The 22,351-nt window shown below is 36.6% G+C and overlaps 1 protein-coding gene across 4 annotated transcripts in view; it reads right to left on the bottom strand.

The window, feature by feature from the left end:
- Positions 1 to 3,171: 3,171 nt before the first annotated feature.
- The window catches only part of LOC149555765 (alpha-soluble NSF attachment protein 2-like), a 77,941-nt gene continuing 58,761 nt past the window's right edge, over positions 3,172 to 22,351 (bottom strand). For all 4 annotated transcript variants that reach the window (XM_089829917.1, XM_089829919.1, XM_089829916.1 and 1 more), the window contains exons 3-10: positions 15,820 to 15,869; positions 15,647 to 15,719; positions 13,685 to 13,764; positions 13,285 to 13,436; positions 4,865 to 5,024; positions 4,679 to 4,726; positions 4,422 to 4,502; positions 3,172 to 3,640 (exon numbers count right to left, since the gene is read on the bottom strand). In XM_089829917.1, the coding sequence (XP_089686043.1) occupies positions 3,560 to 3,640; positions 4,422 to 4,502; positions 4,679 to 4,726; positions 4,865 to 5,024; positions 13,285 to 13,436; positions 13,685 to 13,764; positions 15,647 to 15,719; positions 15,820 to 15,869 (725 nt within the window). In that variant the 3' untranslated portion in view covers positions 3,172 to 3,559. The remainder of the gene's footprint in view (positions 3,641 to 4,421; positions 4,503 to 4,678; positions 4,727 to 4,864; positions 5,025 to 13,284; positions 13,437 to 13,684; positions 13,765 to 15,646; positions 15,720 to 15,819; positions 15,870 to 22,351) is intronic.

The raw sequence follows: 22,351 nt of genomic DNA, 5'->3' as shown, positions 1-22,351 counted from the left end.
TGCAAGTGTGATCATCTGTCTGAATGGGGACTAGGGAACCTATGCTTTTGACATGTAGTCTTAAACTTTAGGACCATACTTGTTGCATGCATAAGTGTGATCATCAGCTCTACTTCCACCAAATCTACTGCTTATACTAGATCTACATTCATATGCCATATAACCAAAAAATTTATAACTATAGAAATGATCATTGTGTTTGCATTATGATGATATGGAAAATTCATTATTCATATGCTTGGTTCTCATTGATGGAAACTACCATTGTGGCAACTATGTTAGTGATAACTAAATCTCTATATGATGCGTAAGGTAGAACAAAGATAGGATATGATTGATGAATAAGACTATAGTCGGTGACTACAACAAACCAATTGGCAACATAAACAACACCTTCGCAATGGTCAAGATAGAAGAGAAATCAAGAGATGCTATCACATTCATAGAATCCAAATGATTATCTCATTGCATAGTTACAACCACAACTTGATTGGTTGACTAGTGTAAAAGAGTTTGAATTGTCACAAATGTCAAGCAAAGGAGAACACTTGAAGATAGAAGATTTGAGATCATCAAAAGAAATAGCACTAGTGATCCTATTGGTTGAAGTGATAATAAAGAATGAAGGATATGAGATATTGAGTTCACATCAGTTGGATTGTTGGATAAATATAAGGCAATATTAAATTAGAAGATAAAATATTTGTTGATCCTTGAATAATCTTATGACTATAGAGGGGTGCTCCTACTCCTACACCATACTTCCTGGAACAGACAAAACTCAAGTCCCTTTAAACATTTGTTGATCCTTGAATAATCTTATGACTATAGAGGGGTACTCCTACTCCTACACCATAGTCCTTGGAATAGATAAAACTCAAGTCCCTTGACTTTCCAACTATTGCAAACTATTTCCCTGTTTCAATATATATGCTCCATTCATCCAAGTGGCTTCTGAATCTGGGACTCCTGCCCACTTAATTAAATGTTCTTTGTAGGTACCTCTCTTGGTTTATTTCATCACTTTAGTATCCAAGATGTACATCAAATGAACTGGTTTGCTTGGGGTTAGGTCCTTAACCTATTCCAGAACATCTTCCTTAGTCTCTTCCATGTTAGCTTCATCTATATCAATAAGTTCTCTACAAGGAAATGGCTCTAGAACATTGAAGATGAGAGAAATTCCTAATCTTGGTGGCAACTCTATTTCATATACATTTGGCCCAAACTGGTGTACAATTCTACAAAGTCCTATCTTTTTCATTAGCAATTTGGTGGGTTGTCCTTCTAGAAATATTTCCTTCTCGAGGAAGGCCATGAAAAAACATCCTTCCTTGTATTGAACATCTCTCCTTTTAAGGTCTTCTTTCTCCTTATACTTGGAAACACTCTACTCCAATGTATCTCCTTCATGGCACTAGACAAGTCGTCACCTTGTATGCTTATCCTATCTTATCCTTGAATGTATATGAGTTCCAGCACCCCTCTAGGGTGGAATCCACAAACAACCTTAAAAGGACTCTTCCTTGTACTTCTATTGGTTTAATCTTTGAAAAAAAAATCTACTTGATTGATCACGAAATCTCATGCCATCCCATGTTTCTTAGTAAAAAATTTGAGGAGGTTTCCTATTATTTGTTCACAACTTTAATCTGACCATCAATTTGTGTATGATAGCCTGATGAGAAAGACAATTGGGTGCCAAGTACCTTCCACAATGTTCTCCAAAAATGGCCTACAAAATTGGAGTCTCTGTTAGTCACAATTGTGAGTGGTAACCAATGCATTCAGGCAACTTCCTTGAAGAAAATTCCTGCAACATAAGATCCATCATTTGTGCGTTTGCAACGCACAAAATGGACCATGTTACTAAATCCAATGGGCAAGAAATGAGAGTTCCATTTTCTTTGCCCTAATTGGCTGCCTACCTACTTAGTACAGGTCATATTCGTAAGAGTTACTTTTTCTTTTTCTCAACTCATCGAGTTAAGACCTACCAATCCTTTTCAATACAATATTTACTAAAATGGCCTCATATGCAGCATCTTGACCTTACATTGCTTTGCTCAGTAATTTTAATAATTCATCATGCATAAAAAAACAATCTGAACTCCTCAAGTTACTTCTATCCATATTTTTCACTAGAATATCTCTTAAAATGGTCTCAAGCATCAGTATGAGGTTCCATTGCTCAGTTAGTCATTCCATCTATTTATTCATCACAAAATATTCTTTTTTTGGGAAAGCATTTTTTACCTCAGAACTGTGATGAAAACTTGGTTCTGTTCATCTATATAGTGTGTCCCATAATTTATTGACAAATTATATCCTAAACTCAGTAATACACCACCACTTGATTAAAAAATCACTATGCATCAATCCCCTCATTAAAAGTTATTCTTAAGTAAATGTTGCATTGAAACTAGCATTTAAACCCATTGGGTCCACATTTTGAAAGACAATATATCATCACTCCAATAAAAAATTGCTATGCATCAATCTCCTCATTGAAAATAGCATTTAAAACCACATTTGAACGACCGTAGTCATTTAAATTTTTGTACTGCTCTAGTATATGATATAAAGGTCTCTCAAACTCTCTGGATCAAGCTCATAACAATGAGAAGATATACAAGTGAAAAAAAAATTACAACAAGCAAAAAAGCTTTGGCACATGGTTATGGATCCAAGTGCATGTAGTGTTCAATTTCTAACATCCAACAAGCAAACCCCCACTCTCCGAGCAAAAAATTGAACATTCAATCAATTACTGGATAATTAACGCCATATGTATACATTTCAAGCACTACAACACAACACAACACATTTTGATCTTAAATGCTGAAGAGATCATTCATATTAAAACTCAATTCAGTGTTGCGATAGCAAATACTACCCTCTGGATTTATTTATGTCACACTAGGTTTAGGCCCAATATGATATTGCATTTAGTACTCAAAATTAAATGTTTAAATAAAAATATTTATGGCCAATAAAATATTAAAAACAAATCAAACTTTTAAAGTTAGTACCATTGTGAACAACGAGTGTTCATACAGGAGGCAAATGAAAATGGTATCCAATTAGAAAAAACAGTCTCTTAAACTTCCAAATGCACTCAATCTCTCAAATCCAAGTACTCAAATTAACATGTACATTTGAACCGAAAAATTGTCTCAAGAATTAAATATGTTTTGAATAACTCAACTTGAGAATACACCTGCGACTATGATTAGTGGCAAAAGCCTTTTGAGCAATTCAGAATCCATGATTTTTCTCACATTATCTGGGTTTACAAAATTATGCACACAGCATGCAGAATCATTGCATTTATCATCAAAAACATTAACCACACCAGATTAACAAGTAAACATCTTCAATAAATGTGCTTCCCTGAATTGCCTTCCTCAACTCAACAGGGTAAATGGGATTAAAAGGCACAAATCTTGCATCACCAAAAACCTAACCACATAATATACAATCCAAGTGACTGTTCATTTACAATAAAAGCAAGAAAGTTATTCCACAACACCTCACACTCATCCTAGGCACTGCTGATTTAAGTAAGGTCATCCTCTTCAACTTCCTTTGCTTTCAATGCATTCTTCGCCCGGAGCAAAAGAGTTGTTTTCCATTGGTCCTGCTCACAAAACAAACATTAGAATTAGTCTATATAGCATGTAATATTATCGTCAATTCATTTAAAATTGTTTTAGTTCCACGGAAGCTACACAATCTTTCAATCCACAAAGGGCTGGTAAATCTTAAGCGATCATTTTCAGTCTGATGAAAAATCAAGTCAATTGTAAATTTTACAGTTGTTGTCAAAGACCTGTCCAATATATATAATATTAATTGCAGAGTAAATGGATATGCTTGTGATCAGTCCCTATAATGGATATTTGCTAGACCCTTTAACTAGTCATAATTAAACTTAATTTCAACCAATCAAAAGTGAGACTTTTTAATCTTTTTTGTTATTTTCAATTTTGATATTCAAAAAGTAGATGCACATTTTCTTAATAAAAGTTACAAAAATGCTATTGCAAAGTTCAGGATCTTATTACTTGCTACTTGAAGTAATAATTATCAATTTATGACAGCAAATTAGAAAAGTGTGCATAACCTATCATTTTTGTTGCACAACAGTTGTGTTATGTGTGCAGTTAGAAGTATAATATTCTTAAAATATATTGCAAGTATAATTAATATAGAACTGCTAGTTTCATTGATGTTCTTATACATATTATATTTAAAAAGATGCATATGTTTAATTGGAGGTGGCAAAACTATTAGTAAAATACCCGATGAAAAGTTGGGGATCTTATGCTCATTACATGTAGCACGGCTTTTCAATTTCAAACAAATAAAATACCACAATCAGCAATCAATATATTTATTAAAAGTAACAAGAAGCATACCAGTCGAGTCATACTGTCAAATTCCTTGACCACGTCAGTAAATTTTACTACATCCTCTTCATCAACCGAAACAGCTAAATCCTGAACAGAAAACAACCACCTTACATTTTTAGAGCTAATACGCAGGATTGATAATATTTCAGTATTACACTACCCATATGGAACTCAAAACACACTGATTGCATTCCCTGTTCCAATAAGTTTGATTTCAATGCTGTCTCAAAAAAGCCATTAGGCAGAATAGGAAAGAAACTTACAGAGAGGAACCTGCACTCTCGGGTGCCTGAAAATGTAGGATCAAGTTCCTGTGCATATCCATTCAACTCACAATTAGAAGGGTTTTCACATATCTTCACTTAAATTTACAAGCTATAAAAGATTTAAAATTATAACAATCAGTACCAATAAATTGCATTCAAAAGGTTAGTTCACATATGCTTTACCTGATATTTCTCTAGTGCATTGTTTATCGCCACAGTGTCACCTTTACAAATCAGACACAGGCCAGCACATAAAAGATAACCCTTAACACTATACTTCAGAAGATTGTTATTGATTGACTGTCTTGCAACATCTTCAAAAATTTGAACGGCCTTTGGGTACCTACAATATTGCAAACATAAAAATCAATTTTATTAAAATTTAAATAGCAGAGTAGACACAGCATAGTCTTTGCAGCTAGACAACTATTAATATTATAAAATGCAATGGATTTGGCTCAGTTCAATCCAAAACGTTTCACTGGTATGCACCTTTTGTGACACGTCCTTAGGCATCTATCATTTGATAAACAACATGCACGAATAAGATTACTCCGAAGGCATAGACTTTTTATTATTATAATAATTGTGAACTGGTCTACTAAAAAGGCCATATTTGGTGACTTGAGCTTATAACTCTTATAGAACCTCTTAGCTACTAGAGAATAGAATAACTAAAGCTTTGGGATTTCCAAGGGAAAACATTTTAGAATTCACTGTGTTTCACAATATTTTATTTCCAGAAAAAAATATGTGAAAACAAAATATTTTTGTCATAAACTGGTAGGATTTCTTTAAAAGAAACAACACCGATAGATGAGACAAATTGACAGTAAACAAACTACCAGCAGATAGCATTTCAATAGGTGAATTGCTTCACACGTATCACCAAATGTTTTTTCTTGAACAGAAAGCAAACATGCAACTTCAACAGATGAAGAATTATTTGACTAACAAGAGTTCTCTATAAAGACCTTTTAAAGTAGATGTCTAGGTAGGTTACTAAGCTCATAAATGATTCAATGACTCCATAAGATGTGGATTAAACTGTAATTTCGTACCAAGGGACTGAAACATGTGCGGGGATTATGGATTACCAAAGATGCAAAATCCTGTGGCCCTACTCAGTCTTATTGTGGACAAAATCAACTCCCCAACCTGCAAATATGGCAATTTATTTTGCTGAAGTTTGAACCATAGGTGATTGATAGAACTTCTTTCATCAAGGATTCCACTGATTTTGGCAATACCAGTGTTTCAACAAGTTGCTGAACAGGGAAAGAATGGAAATGTGAATTGACATAATTTGTGGGATGGCATAAAAAATATTGAGTTTTGAATTTGACAAGAAGCAATGTCTTAAATAAACTCAACAAACTAAATGCAGCTAAAATTTAAAATGTAGATGCTGTGTGTCTAATCTGCAATGACAATCCATTAGAATCTCCAGTTGGGAACACATCCCAATGGAACACTGGTGAAGACCATTTCAAGACAAGGAGAGAGACATTTCAGGCAGTTTTGATATTGCTTCACATTACAGCAAGATCACTTTACACAAGGCCATTAAGGTCATCAAGAATGTTGTGGATAGTAAGACCAGTAAAAGGGAAGAATCCCACTTACGATGGGTTTCAATTTCATAGACAGATTTATTAGCAACAGGAAGACAAGGCCATGGGCATTTTGTTTCCATGATTATCGCAAATTTCTTCGTCTACAAATTTTAAAAGAATGTGACTGAATCCTCTTATCTGAAAATAAAGCAACAGTGGTGTTTCCTGTTGAAGATTGCAGCTGTGATAGAGATCTTTATCTTTGATTTTATGAGATATACATATGTTTATTATGACCATGGTCTTCAGCTGAAAGACATATTTGTGATTATATCCAAGTATCATATAAAAATACGTCTTATGTCATGCGACGAGGAATGCCTATAGAAATGTGAAGTATTGAATATTTGGAGCTATGAAGGGTCTTGTATTTGGGATTTGAAGAGACCTTCATGTGTAAGATGAAGAATCTAATGCCATCTATTTATATGATTGCTTTGCATATTGCTTATGCTCTTTTATCGCTGTTTATCTCTATTTATGGGCCAAAAACATTAACATGGTATCAGAGCCAGGTTCATATCAGCAATAAAGGAGAATGTATAAAGCCAAGTGTGATTATTAAAGTTTTGGTAGTCGTGTGAGATTTTCAGCCTTTCCAGAATGTATATATATTATGCAGATCACTATCTTCTTCTCCTTGGTTTGAGCTCTTGTTTGTATGTCAAGTAAAATTGATGGTTCTCTGCTTTTGTAAAGCTGGGTGCTGATCTATGTATTTAGAACAATTCCTAGTTTTTGTTGCTGTGCATTTCTTATGGCTTTTTGGAAGGTAGAGAGACGCCTTTATTATTTGTCAATGCCCACCTACAACAGCATCAAGGGATCGGATGGCATTGCAAATGACATCCCAGCACAGAGATGTGCCTACTGGAGAACTATGGTGACAAGTGCTACGACATAAAGGGCTTCCCCAAGATCAAAGACTGGGAGGGCATCATGCACTGCATCAATGCCCACTACTATGCCTCCAAGACTGTAAAGCTATATCGTGTCAAGGTAGAGAGCCTGAAGCAGAGGTACAAGCTTGCGAACACTGAGCTGATAACCATGGCCCTGGTGGGATTTTTTTATTTGTTCACCAGAAACGAGAAGGTTGATGTCGTAAATGTCCAGATTCTGAGCAGACATTAATTGGGCATCCAAGTGGTAAAGTAATTTTGACCACTGCATGTGTTTTAACGGAACGGTTTAGATTCATGTTTATTGCTTTTATATATATATATATATATATATATATAAGGTTCGATGTTGAATCTTTAGTTGTGTTGAAGAAATATAAAACAGCGGTGGAATCGATCATTACAAATTTGTTGATCGAACGTATTTAGTTTGATTTAAAATATAATTGTTCATGCTTGAGAAGAACTAACAAGAACTAAAAATATCCATCATTGAGAAGGTCTTTGAAGCTGTTTGTTATCAGTTGAAATAAATTCCTTTTAAAGCTGGAAATGAAGGTTTTGTTCTTTGTTGCGAATCAGATAATTCTCCATTTTGTAAAGATTTCCAGTTTTGAGGGCTCAATTTCCAGGGTATATTTTTATTTATTGGACTGTGGTTCTTCTGAAATTGTTTCTTTGAGCTCAGACTATTTACCTATAAGTTATACTGAAATAGCCGTGTACAGGATTTAGAATTTGTATTTGTCTACGGCTCATCAGATCATTGGAGACTAAATTAAATCTGTTCAGCCACAGCATGGAAGGGAACAAAATCCATTAAAAGTTGGAACAAGATTATATGTTTATTATAACAGCAGTTTTTTATAAGCTTGTTGTGTAGGCATCTGTTCATTTTATTATTGTCTGTATGATATCATCTGCCGTTTCATACTGAACTATTGAAGTTCTGAAACTCGTAGAGCATCATAAGTTGGGAGTGTTGAATCAAGATGTAGCTGCTCTTCCTGTTGTTTTGTTGTCAGTTCATCACAGCAGTTGAATTTAGTTGGTTTCCGTTTATGTCTCTCTGTCTAAGTGAACTGCTGTTGTTGGGACTTGCTTACCGTTATTGAGTTTTGGTGCTCCAGCATTTTTGGTTAGTTCCGCTGTGGACAGTGCATTTGTAACTGCCGAGCAAGCTTAGCATGACTCTTTCATTCTCCTCTTCAAGTCAGAATAAGTGTGAATGATATTCACCATTGTGTGTAAGCTGTTATTAAAGGAAGCCATTTGTTCTGTTGGCATGGTTAAGCGATATCTCACGTGTCAGTTTTGAGCGAAAGAAACCTTCCTTCTTTTTTTGCAGCTATTGGTGTTTTCCGTCAGGTGATTTCATATGATAATAAAACAGTCTTCTCAGTATTATGTGGCCTTCTTTTTGGTTCAACGCCTTATACTACATGCATCAGGTTCCTTCACATCTATTTTTTTTGTTCTACAGGCATTGTAATTTTCTTGGGTAAATCCTGTTTCTGTGAGATACATCTTCAACCTTTTGCATTGGTTACTCTCCACCAATGAAATGTACTTGATGATGTTTACCTCAGAAACATTACTAGTCTTTAGCTGATGTTTTTTTTTGAGTAGTAGTTGGAAAGATGGTGGATATTATTTGCATACAGATCGTAGCCAAGGTAAAAGACACCTCTTGGCATGAGACTACCATGATTTAATTTCTGTGATGGCATTCATCATTTGCTGGCAGAAATGGACCTGCATTATTTTTTTCTGAGGTTGTCTAAGTTGAGTGTTATCCGTTGCATTATTTTATTTTTTTGATAGCTAAAATGCCATGAGGCCCAAGATTGTGTTTAGATTTAGAAATCAATCTCACTTGGGCACCAAAGATCAGAGATGGATAGGTATCCTTGGTGTAGCCCTTCCATAAATATCTCAGAGAAATTTAACCAAAATTAGTGTCTGTTTTTTTATTTCCAAATTTATAGCTTTACTCTTGATAATTCCTTGCAAATATAACCTGAAAATTAAACTTGGCTACCATCAAGTTGTTAGAACAAAAAAATGGAAGTTATCTCCTCTTAACTTAATTTTAAAATCAAATAGTATATAAGGAAAAGTTCTGAATAACCAAAAATAGGTCACTTATTAACATTAAACTATCAAGATATCAGCTAAATTGATCAATCATACAGCTTGCACATAGACATATAGAACCTATCAAAAGAAATTAATGGATCAAGTTTGAGGTCTTTCTTTTTCTTAATGCATTTAAGATAATTTGTGAGTCTCCTTCGATAACTAGTTTGTTAATACCTATCTCTCTACTTAGAGTCAAGTCTTCTATTAGGGCCTCTAATTCGGCTAAGTTATTAGACATTACTCCTAAAGGTTCGGCGTGTTTAGTTAGGCAAGATCCACTATCTGAACTAATAATACATCCTAAGCATGCTGGACCTGGATTACCTCTAGAGGCCCCATCAAAATTTAACTTTGAACATCCTATAGGAGGAAGTTCCCATTTACATTCCTTCCTAGCGATCTTGTTGGATTTTGTGTATACCATTAAAGGGTTAATTAGCTTAAACTTTAACCAATTTTTACACATATCTGCATCCTAGTCTGAAAAGGAACCTTGCTCCTTACATGAGTTTCTGAGATTATTGTTTTCTACCTCAATAATACAATCCTCCACTTTATTATAAAAGGGTGTTAGATCCATCTTTTCCTTACAAAAAACTATTTTCTTTACGTAATTCCCAAAGGAGTATAGAAGGGGATATTTTCCATTAATTACTATAAACCTTGAACAGCCATGTTTTGGCCAATTTTTTAAAAGATTTAAACATTGCATTATTTCTGAGTATATGAGGTGCAAAATTGTTTTAAAAAGGAGATCGAATAACTCCAAGGTTAAAGATGTAAGTTGTTGATCCACGTCACCGAGGAGAGAAGCGGTTGGGCATTTCAAGGTTGTGTTGGGTGTTCTGGAGACCAATACAGAAAATTTTGCCCCATTTGACAGCTGCTACAGTATATCCAGGTTGTTGCGGAATGGATTGAGGAGAATCTATATCATCTCAGTCTTAACAGGAAACTCCAACCGAGGTTGGAGAGGCAGATTTCATATAATGACTAATCTATTGACTTTGTTGCTAGCAAAGGAATGATTGACGCATTTGAAAGATACATATAGGCACTCTTGAAGTAATTTTATATCTTTAAATATGGATAATGAATTTTAGTTTATTTTAATTCATGTTACTACACTGGAGATAGTGCATGATTTTAGCATTGACCTATATATTTCTCTTCATGATAGTATAATTCTATGAACTTCTACTAATCTCTCCTAAAATGCTTTCAGGGCAAATAGAGAAGCAATAGGGTGATAAGAGATTGCAGCCTGAGCTGAGATTCTTGAAGAAGAGTCGAACCCAAATGCATGGAGCAACATTTGGTATGGAATCTTGAAGCTGGATCAGACATGAAAGAAGAGAATACTCTTAAATTGGGATCATGTGAAATCTTGCTGTATGCTGCTAGTATAAGCCTGAACGTGAGCTTCATGCTGAGTTATATGACTTCATGTGGAGTATTTTGGTGTGTTCTTTGTATGGGACTCATGGTGATCACTTGGTGTGAAATCATTGGGGTATTTTCAGTGTTACAATAAAAGCACATTTAAATTTGGTGTTGGTGTCATTCTTGACAATCTTTGTTGGTTTCGTGAATTTCAAGCTGGATACTTTGTGCTGGCACATGAGTAGGCTTGTGCACATCCTGACTGGTGATGGATACAAAATTCTTTGTGTTGTTACCAATGCATTTCAGATTAGTTACCTGAAAGTCGTGTAAGGTGACTTGACAATTCCAGGCTTGTTGCAAAGGTCCCAGGATGCACTATAGGAGCCCAGATTGGAGTAATGTACACAGTCCTATTAATGAGGTTGAATTTGACGAAGAGGATATTTGCCTAAGTCTAAAGTTCAGCATTGTCAAGACGTCGCCTGATTTGAGAGATTACATGAAAGATCAGGCAGGCTGTTGAAATGAACATGAGGACACTGCTTGTCACTGTGATCAATTTATTCTAAGAGGAGAAATTAAGATTCAGAGGGAACTTGTCCAGCAGAATCAACCAGCTCCTTGTGTGGTCAAACATTGGAATCAAGTCTGATTTATTGTGCTAATCAAAGAAGTGAGTTTTCTGTCCCTAATAAGAGGAAGTCTCAGCATTCAAATGGTCCCTTGAGAATAAGTTCTTCTCTGTGGGAGAAGTTTGAGGTAAAAGCCCTAGTTCCACCCTTTGCGAGTAGGTGCGGTGGACCACCCTCTATGAGTAGACATGGTGGAAATGCATTCTCCTTCTTCTCTAGGAAAAGTTTGAGGTGAAGGTCCTCATTCCACCCTCTGGGAATAGGTATGGTTGAAAATAATGTGTATGACTCCATTTTATGTGCTTATGAAGTAACTATGGTGGATTATGTTATGCTGAGATAACAGGTGTTATGTGAATTTATCATCTTTGGTTGCACTTATGGGATAGAGAGATCTTAGCTGCAATAGAGATCTTTATCTCTGATTTTATGAGATAGAAATATGTTTGCTGTGATCGTTATGGTCATCTTCAGCTGAAAGAGATATTTGTAATTATATTTAAGTATCATATAAAAAGACGTGTCATACGTCATGTGAAGAGGTATGCATATGGAAATATTTGGAAACATGAAAGGTCTTGTATTTGGGATTCGAAGAGACCTTTGTGTATAAGAAAAAAGTCTAATGCAATCTATCTATATGATTGCTTTGTGTACTGTTTATGCTCTTTTATTGCTGTTTATCTCTACTTCTGGACCAAAATCATTAACATTTCCTAGCAATGTGACTGATCGGACCTTGTAGATGAGATGCTAATGTACTTGGTCCCTTAATGCACAGTTGAATCACATTAAATTCTCAATGGCAATATAACAACACAATTTTCTCATATTTCTTCACATCATTGTTAGCCGTAAAGTGCTTATTTCAGTCTCTTGACAAGTTTAAACAAAAAATATTCGGATGTTAAAATTAGAGCCAACCCTCCCATCACAGAAAATCAGAATCCTGAGTAATTTGTTTGCTAGAATTCTTAGAATCTTAAACAATGCACAACTAAGGAATAATGAAAAACATCTCAAAAGGAAAAATATCAAGACGGGCAAATAAGAACCTATAATGAATTTTAAAATAAAAGGTAAATGGATTTCCAAGACCAACACTGACAAAAGAAGAAGCAGAGTTTCATAACACTGAAGCTAGTATAAAGAAACTTGACAGAATTTTGAGAATGACATTACAACATTCCTCAGACCTTACAAAACTACCAACTGCAAACTCATATTAAATTATCGGTTATATCATGTTCATGTAGCCCCACATCAGTGGCACTCGGCGATCTTTTCAATCAAAAATCAAGGAATAAAACACACACAATCATCATAGAAGCCAGAAATAATAGCAATAGTCAAACATAATGAAAATACCAAGATTCTTGCTTTGAATGATAGCTGCAAAGAAAGAGGAGTTAAGGAATCTATAAAGTGGGAAATAAATTAGAAATCTGAGTAGGGGCAATGGTTGAAAGTTTAATCATACCCAGATGATTAGAACCTGTATTTCATTGAACAAAACATGGTTAGTTATCATCTTAATTGCTGCAATGCCTTGAAGCTTGGTTATGGAAATTAATCTCACATCTCTTGGTTTAAATATTGATTTGATGATTTTCCCTGATGATGGATTCTATTGTGAGACAGTTACGCAAATTTCTCTAGACAGTTTGATTTCAAAACTTGGAATATTCCCATTATTTTTCTAAGTAATTGACATGAAGCAATCAGTTTTTCAATCTGTTCCCATGAAACTGCGATTTTAAATATACAGAAATTTCTACATATGAACTGAAAATAATAAATCTGTAAATCAAAGCCACAAAAACATCCAATTATATGTAGCCACTGCCCTGCAGTCATTTGAAGGCCCAAAAGTAAAAATGTGTTCCCAAAATTTTTAACAAATTTTTTCTTTCATGTTAACTTACTGTTCAAGCTGGGCTGCAAACTGTGCAACTTTAAGTTGGCATTGATTAGCTGTACTGGTAACTTCTTCACCTCGAAAGAGCTCCGCAGCTCGCTCAAAATATTCCAAAGCCAATTCCAAATTTTCTTCAGATTCGTATATTTCACCAATCTCCTGAAGAAAACAATATTTTGAATTTCAATAAAAGAACATTTGTCATTTACTGAAAATATGATCACAAAGATAGATATTCACAAAATGGCCATTCAACTCCTTCAATGAATTCCTATATGCATCCAACCAGGAAATTTGTAGTATTGACATGTCATCATAAGAATAGAATATTTAAAGTAGTTCACAGTCAGGCATTGCCAACCCCAAAAGATTAGGTCATCCCACAGCCAGCTCAAACATTAAATTACCTTGCAGTGTTTTGCAGCCATCGACAATCTTCCTATCTCCATGAAGAGATTAATAGCCAAACCTAAGCACCTAACAGCCTCTGCACAACATTAATCAGTAAATCAAAACCACTTCCCATCGAACAATTATAGCTGACACCTAGCAGTAATATAAACTAAAGAGATTCTACCACGCAGCAGAAGAGAGAGATTCTAGACTAATATCATGACAAGTAACACAAAGGAGATGAAGGCAGTTGATTGTAGACTAAAAGAAAATATGAAATATAATTCTTCTCTCTGCAATCCATCAAACCTAATATGAGAAATTCTATACAGTAGCATGTTTTTGGGGAAAATGAACAGTACTTTTCTCAATTGCTGAATACTGCAATTGAGAACCTTTAATTAGAAGTAAGAGAACAGCAGTTTGCCACATACAAGCTACATAGTGATAGGCCAAAATATCAGTTACAGAATTTGAACAATATTCTAAGCATAAAATAGAACCTTGACAGCAATGATCATGTTGTCTGACAGTAACTCAATAGCAGCAATAAAAAACTGTCACTCAGATGAGATGCGTTCGCCTCTAGAATATTCCTTGAATCGGATTAAAAAGTTACTCAAATGCATAGACTTCCCCTACAAGATATTGCTTGTATCAGATTAAAATACTATCACTCCAATAACCTACAATATCAGCCATGGGATGTTTTTTCGTGCTTTGTGCAGACATGTAATGATCACTAACAAATTCAAGGATCCTTCAGAGTTTCCTGCTGTCAAAAAACTAATTAAATTACAACATTCATCCCAATAACAGAATGCGATAATCCCGGAAGACAAACATGAGCTCCTCAGTTTCAAAAGAAAATACTATTTTATCTTGTATTGATTCCCTACTATCTCCTACAAATGAAATCAAGGAAAAAATAGTAAATGGTTATTGCAACATCAAAGACCTCTACTGGATTTCGACAATGGGTTAAAAGGTTGAATGAAAAATGTAGCTCTTTATGTGTGAGGTAATATTTGACCAACATTTACTCGTAGGCATGTAACTGAAACCATTTTCAGGTAAAACATTACCAGACGTATTATTGCATACAGAGATCCACTAATGAGAGTTTTCAAAGAAAACCATTACAAACAAATCAAAATGTAGAAAAAGAGAGGGCACTAGATGACTATATAGTATATATTAAGAACTTTCTATAACCGTACAACTTGGTGTAATAACTATTCAATACTTCATAACTAGGCATTCATGATTACACCCACAGAGGTCATACATTGCAAACTCATTAGTAATTACACAACTGACCAGCATGTTGGTTATGTGTTCATTATGTTGTATACTTTACATGTTCTACAGCCCATCACACCTAGTGGGGCCCATGGTTACCAATTGTTTTGTACTTGCTTGGTGGTTTTCTATGGTGATGAGCTTATAAATACTCAAACATGGCTCAGGGTTAAACACAAACAAGAAGTGTCTTAATAGACTTATATTGTGAAAAATTGAGTTGGCACAGTAAATTTTGGCTTTGTTGGTTTTTCTCCTGAAACAATTTACCAATGTAAAAATTATATAATATTGTGAGTGTGCCCTTGTGTTTTTTCAATTGCATTTAAGAATCTGTAAGCATTATTTCTCTTGCATACATCCATCAGTATTATTTTTCTTTAAAAGATACATACAAACAAAACAGTAGTCTATCAGTGAAAAGGATGTCAGTTACTTGACACTTGACAGCATACAGTAGTTTATTTATAGCCCAAGTCTTGAGGAGCCTACAAGGCCTTTTCCAAGTTGATGGGCCTTGCATTTTAAAGCTATGGCCTCCATCCCTTAAGCTAATTCCTAATTGTTGCATATTAAAGCTCTATCATTTTTGGCTGAGGGAGAGGACCTCGTATTGAACCCTCATTTTCCTTTCCAACAAAAAAATGAATGGATCAAAGACTTCAGAAATGAACCTTGGCTGTTGGTCTTTTTAAAGCAATTCGCTGCGTCCACATATGCTGATGCTGCCTCATGCTTACTCTCAAGCTGTAACAAGTACATGCAATATAAACAAGTTAAGACACTAACATGTTTTTGGAACTTTGCACATACCAAACAACCATTATATGTATTTTGTTCAGCAAACCTTTAAATGGCAGCTAGCAAGCTTGATATAAGCAGAAGCCGCTTTATCCCCTGTACCATCCAAAGAGCCATCAACATTAGGATTCATTCAAGGCCATACACTTAGTACAACTTACAGTTTAAATAAATTATTCATAAACTGTGTTTGTTTTCTCTAAGAAGTATATAAGATACATGAAGATATCTTCATAAAATCTGAAATGATGGGTGATGATACACTCGTGAAGAATTTCTTACAAATTCCCTTCAAATGAATGAAGCTTATTTAAAGCATATGTTACCTTACTTAACAGACTACATGATAATAAGAACATTCAATTTTGAATAGCTAACTTCCAACTATAGAAGAGATTGAATCCCAGCTCCTCACTGCTCATTCTAAGATTCAAATTTGGCAAAATGACTTGCACGAATGATTAACAAAGACAAATCCTTATCCAAATAACTACTTCTTGGGATTTTCTCATTATCAATCTACTTAAATTCTGGGCACAAACCAGGTTGACCAGAATATATACTACAATTAGTCTAGCTATTGGGCTAAACGCCAAAATCATGATATGATCAACCAAAAGTAACACAGTTAAGGTAGGCAATGAGAATGTTTTAATACATAGGGTTAATAAGTTACACAATAGATTTCTCCAATACAGTCTATTTAACTTTCTGAATCCAAATGTGATCTGGCAAACTACCCAGATATATATGCCCCCTTATATAAACTCTTGAATTCAATAATAATTCAATTTCAAAAGATCCCTTTCTAATTAAGTACTTCTGATATTCTGAACTTTGGTAAACTTATAATGATGATATCGTTTATTGTAGAATGAAAATCTCTCAACCTATGGACTAATATATATTTTTTAAATATTATGATCTTGTATCAGACAATTGATGTCTCAATTTATATGTGACGTTCAATTATATTCAAGTAATAGATATCTTTTATATTCAGATCTGCATAATATGATTCTTACTGATTTGATACGATTGAGTATCTGGTGCTGTCCTTGATCTAGCTATGCGAATTTATTACGAGGTAATTGGTAAATACTTGCTTGCTAATAACAGAGACCGAAAGGTCAATTTATACAAAAGAATGAGACGATGTTTCCTTAGGAAACAATCGTAAAGAATAGAAACATTCTACTCCAAAAAAAGCAAAAAACGAAAGCAAACTAAAGCTTAAGATATTTACAAGATAACCATTAACTAATAATAGACGTCTTATCTATTATTGTAATACCCTCCCTTAATGGTTAATCTATCTAACACACCAAGCTGTCCTCTGAATTTGACAAACTTATCAGGACCAAGAGGCTTGGTGAGAATGTCTGCAGTCTGATCTGTGGTAGGAACATACTGCAGATCTATAGTCCCGTCTTCAACCAGCTGTAATATGTAATGACAATGAACATCCACATGCTTGGTTCGTTCATGGAAGACTGGATTCCGTGCTAACTTGATAATGCCTTCGTTATCAACAAACAGAGTAGTCGGTTCTGCTGGTGACATCTGCATATCCCCAAGCATCCGACGAAGCCAGACAGCTTCACATCCTGCCTTAACAGTCCCTCTATATTCAGCCTCTCTAGAAGAGAGAGAAACTGCCTGCTGCTTCTTGCTGGTCCATGTGACTTCACCGGATCCCAAACTGAACATATATCCACAGGTTGACTTTTTATCATCAACAGAGCCTGCCCAATTTGAATCTGTGAACCCACTAAGTTTAGGATTAGAACTCCGAGAATACAGAAGTCCATAGTCAGAAGTGCCCTTCACATAACGAAGCACACGCTTTGCTGCCATCCAATGATCAGCCTTAGGAGCTGTCATAAAGCGTGAAATATAGCTGACTGCGAAGCTGATATCAGGCCTAGTAGCAGATAGGTAGATGAGGCTGCCTACTAGTTGCCTATACGTAGTATCATCAACGGAAGGAGAATCAGACTTGGCTGATAACTTGAGACCTTTCTCCATAGGTGTAGATGCAGGTTTGCAATCTTGCATTCGGAATTTGTCTAACAAGGCCCTGGCATATTTGGACTGAGAGATGAATATACCAGAAGATTGTTGCCAAACTTCAACACCTAAGCAATAATGCATGAGCCCAAGGTCAGTCATATCAAAAGACTGGCATAAGTGTTGTTTGATTCCCTGAATCAAAGATGCCGAACTGCCAGTGATGATCAGATCATCCACATAGATAACCAGAAGGATGATGTCACTGTCAGTAGTCTTGATGTACAGATTTGAGCCTGAAGAACTCCTCTTGAAGCCTTGATCACTGAGGTACGTATCAATCTTGATGTACCATGCCCGAGGGGCCTGCTTCAAACCATAGAGAGCTTTTACCAATCTGAGAACCTGATGGTCTTTACCAGCAACCTTGAAACCATGAGGCTGAGTCATGTAGACCTCTTCATGGAGATCACCATTCAGGAAAGCACTCTTTACGTCTATCCGATGGACCTTCCAGCCAAACTGTGCTGCCATGGCTAGGACTAATTTGATGGTGCTCATCTTTGCAGTAGGAGCAAAGGTCTCCTCATAATCAATGCCCTGACGCTGAGAAAAGCCCTTTGCCACTAAACGAGCTTTGTACTTATCCAAAGTACCATCTGATTTGTATTTGATTTTGTAGACCCATTCGCAACTAATGGGTTTCTTCCCTGGGGGAAGATCAGAAACGACCCAAGTGTTGTTCTTCAGCAGGCTCTAGTGTTCAGATTGCATGGCCTGTTCCCACTCTGGAATTCCTTTAGCCTCGGAATATGTTTGAGGTTCAAACACACTGTGAATGTTGGCCATAAGAGCAAAGTTAACAGAATCTGTAGTTTTGCTCTTTTTTCGAGCAGTTCTCCCATCAATGAGCTCATCATCATGAAGATCAGCAAGTGTCTTAGCCCACCACTTAGGCCGGAGAGGAGAATGACCAACAGTAGTACTAGGAGATGCTTGATCAGCAAGATCCTCATCAGAAGAATCTGGATCAAACTCAGGTGAAGCATCTTCAAAACGAGGTGATCCTGCAGGAGAAGCCAGAGGTGTCTGTACAAGTATCACTGGCATGTCATGTCCCCAATTTCTGCCCTTCCTTAGTGACAACATTTTTAGCAAGGTTGGTCTATTATTTGGTTCTCATAGGCCAGCAGAGCATAGAGGGAACCAACCCAGGGGATTTGAGAGTCATGCATGAGCTTCCCAAGTAGTTTGGAGCAGTAGACAACAGTTTCCTACAATTTAGGAGGGATTCCTAATTTGTAGGGATTGACTAGGAGTGGTCTAGGAGGCATTTGGAGACCTTGGTGAACATTTTGGAGACTTAGAGTGCATCTCCTATTTTTTAGGAGGAACTCCTAGTTCAGTGACAGTTCTCTCAGAGGTGCACACAGTAGGGGAGTCATTGGGACTCAATTTTGGTTGATTGGGGCTGTCTCCTACTTTTTAGGAGCATCCCTAGATTTTAGGGATGGACTGCCAGTTGACCCATCTTGTTCGGCATCAGCCACAGACAGGTGACAAGGTCAGATTCATGTTTGATTGGTCATTTTGGGCCTTTTGGGACCATTTGGGAAATATTTTAATATATTTAAATATTTCCTAAGTTGGTGATTAAATAAATTAAAATAAGGTTAATAATATAACCATTTTGGAGTAATAAGGGGATTTTGGCTTCAGTTGATCAGGTACACCTATGTGTTATAGCTCGTTGGAAAGGTTTCGAATTATTATACATGATTTTTACTATCTGTAGACTTTTTGGTGCCTTCAGCTATGGAATTTTAATAAAGTAATGTTTTTCCTATAGCATGGATGACTTTAATTGGGAAAATGTTATTTTATTATATTTTATTTAAAGGGCAAAGTGTAATTTCCCTTTAGGGTTCAATTTACAATTGGAAGGGGATATAAGGAGATGGAGACCTAATTCCTTATTATCTTTTGCATATTGAAAAACTTGTTTTTGTGAATTGGCTCTGAGAGAGCAATTCTTCATCTGGGACGCAAACTCCAGGTTTTGGATTGGCTGGGACGTAGCCCTCAGCAGTTATTGGCATTGGATTCTTCAGACAGCGTGCGTTGCTATCAGGGATAGAGTACACCATTCTTTATTGTGGATTCAGGTTGCAGATTTATGGTTTCAGCGTTACAGATTGATTCTTTCAGCTGGAACGTGATTCATTGCAGTCTTACGGCTGCCATTTGCAGCAGTTTGGCATCATTGTTGGATGTAAGCTCATTGGAACTGCATTGGATTTATTATTTGGCTTTATAAATCAGAAATCTGCTTGGTACAATTTATAGCAATTCTGATTTGGCTCTATGTTCTTATTTATTTTTAGTCTCCTCTCATGTTTATTGTTCATTATTCATTACTATTGTGAAAACTATCAAAAAGCACAAAACAAAAACAAAACCTTTTGCAACTTCTGTCTTATTCTCAAAGACCATCAAAGAAATCACAGGAAAATATAGTTTATTAATTTAAAAACTACAACAAATCAGCAAGGGCATCTATCAAGGATCTTTCATGGCATGACTGGAGCTGCAGGAGCTACCGGAGCCCTCCCATCAGGTGGACCTAATGGAAGTCGAACTCCCAAATCATGAATCTGCATAGGCTGGTTTGCTGGATCAGGAATAGGAGAAACAGGCATGAATGGTCCTCGCTGCTCATCAAAGACTACATTGCGGCTATATATGAGACGAGATGTCTCAACATCAATAAGGCGGTAGGCTTTGTGAAGACTGCTATATCCAGCAAGCATCAGTTTCTGACTTTTGGCATCCAACTTGGTGCGTGAAGCATTAGGGATCCAAACAAAAGCAAGAGAGCCAAAAACCTTCAGGTGACTGATTCTGGGCTTGCGACCTGACCAAGCCTCTTCCGGAGTTTTACCTTTGACCGCCACTGTGGGTGACCAGTTCAACAGATAAACTGTAGTGTTAATTGCTTCTGCCCAAAAACGCTTCGGAACATGTCTGTGTTTGAGCATGGAACGAGCCATCTCGGTGATTGTCCTGTTCCGACGTTCAACTACACTGTTCTGTTGTGGCGTGTGGGGTGTGGTGAACTGGCGTTGGATGCCATGTGTATCCAAGAAGCTGGAGAAAACATTAGAACAAAATTCCCCCCCATTGTCTGATCTAAGAGTAATAATAGATTTCCCAGACTCTTTTTCAACTAAGGGTTTAAACTTCTGAAATACAGTAAATGCATCGGATTTCTTTTTGAGGAAATACACCCACATTTTTCTACTGAAATCATCTACAAACAACAGAAAATACCTGTACCCAAGAACAGGAGGAGTGGCCATAGGGCCACAGATATCAGCATGAACAAGCTGAAGTACCTGAGAAGCTCGCCAAGAATCGTCACTGGGGAAAGGTGTGCGATGTTGCTTCCCAGCCTGACATGCGTCACAAACTCCAAGGTGCTGAATTTGAATCTCTGGCAAACCAAGAACAAGCTCATCCCGAGCAAGTTGTGAGAGATAATGCACATTTAAGTGCCCATATCGCTGATGCCAAAGTGTGCTGATGGAAGATCGCCGAGCAGCCATAGCTAAGTCCTGAGAATCACCAGAATTAGTAAGTCTACAAAGACCATGATCCTCAAGACCAACTGCAACAATAGACTTAGTTGCCGATCAATGATGGTGCACTGATGTGAACTGAAGGTGACTGCCAAGTGTGGAGAATGTCGCAGCAACTGACTGACCGAGAGTAGATTTAGTTCCATCCCTGGAACGTAGTACACATCAAGGAATATGAGCTTCCTCCCAACAGACTGAATTTGAATGTTGCCTTTACCAACAACCGTGTACTCTTCTCCACCACCAAAGATAACAGAATCTGAATAAGGCTAGTAGTCAGTAAACCAGTCTCTGCGGTGAGTGAAATGTCGAGAGGCACCTGAATCAATGTACCAGGCAAATGACTACACATGATCTGCAGGTCTTTTAGCCATGAAGGCGTAAAAGGCAGATTTCGCCTACTTAGTGTGCTCTGCACTGTTCGCTTTGGGTTGCGACCCTGATTGCTTAGACTGGGCAGCTAAGCGTTTCCGACATTCAACCTTCATGTGACCATACTTGTAGCAGTAGTTGCATTGAATGTTCTTTCTGGTACCATCGGATGCTGGAGCAGAAGACTTCTGCTGAGATGGTTGCTGAAATTTGCCCTTATCCTTCTGAAAGGATTCCGCAGCAAAGGCTTGCTCAGTGGAGGTGGAACTGGAGCTGCTACCAAACTGTTGTTTCCATCGATCTTGCTGAAGCAGCAGGGTGCAGAGATCAGTGAACTTTAGATCAACACCAATAAATGTGATGTTGAGAGTCTCGATAAAATGCTCATAGGATTTTGGTAAACTCCGAAGAGTGATTACCACAATATCCTCTTCCTCCATCTTGCGACCGATGGCAAGTAACTGATCAACGGATTTCCTGAATCCGATTCAGGTGGGCCTGGAGCGAGGTGCGCTCATCCATGACAATAGAAAACAGAGTGTTTTTCAGAAAGAAGGC

The sequence above is a fragment of the Cupressus sempervirens genome, chromosome 5 (genome assembly GCF_028749045.1).
Source record: "Cupressus sempervirens isolate cs-2001-9-10 chromosome 5, ASM2874904v1, whole genome shotgun sequence".
In the NCBI taxonomy this organism is placed as follows: Eukaryota; Viridiplantae; Streptophyta; class Pinopsida; order Cupressales; family Cupressaceae; genus Cupressus; species Cupressus sempervirens.
This window is presented reverse-complemented; position numbering and strand designations above follow the sequence as displayed.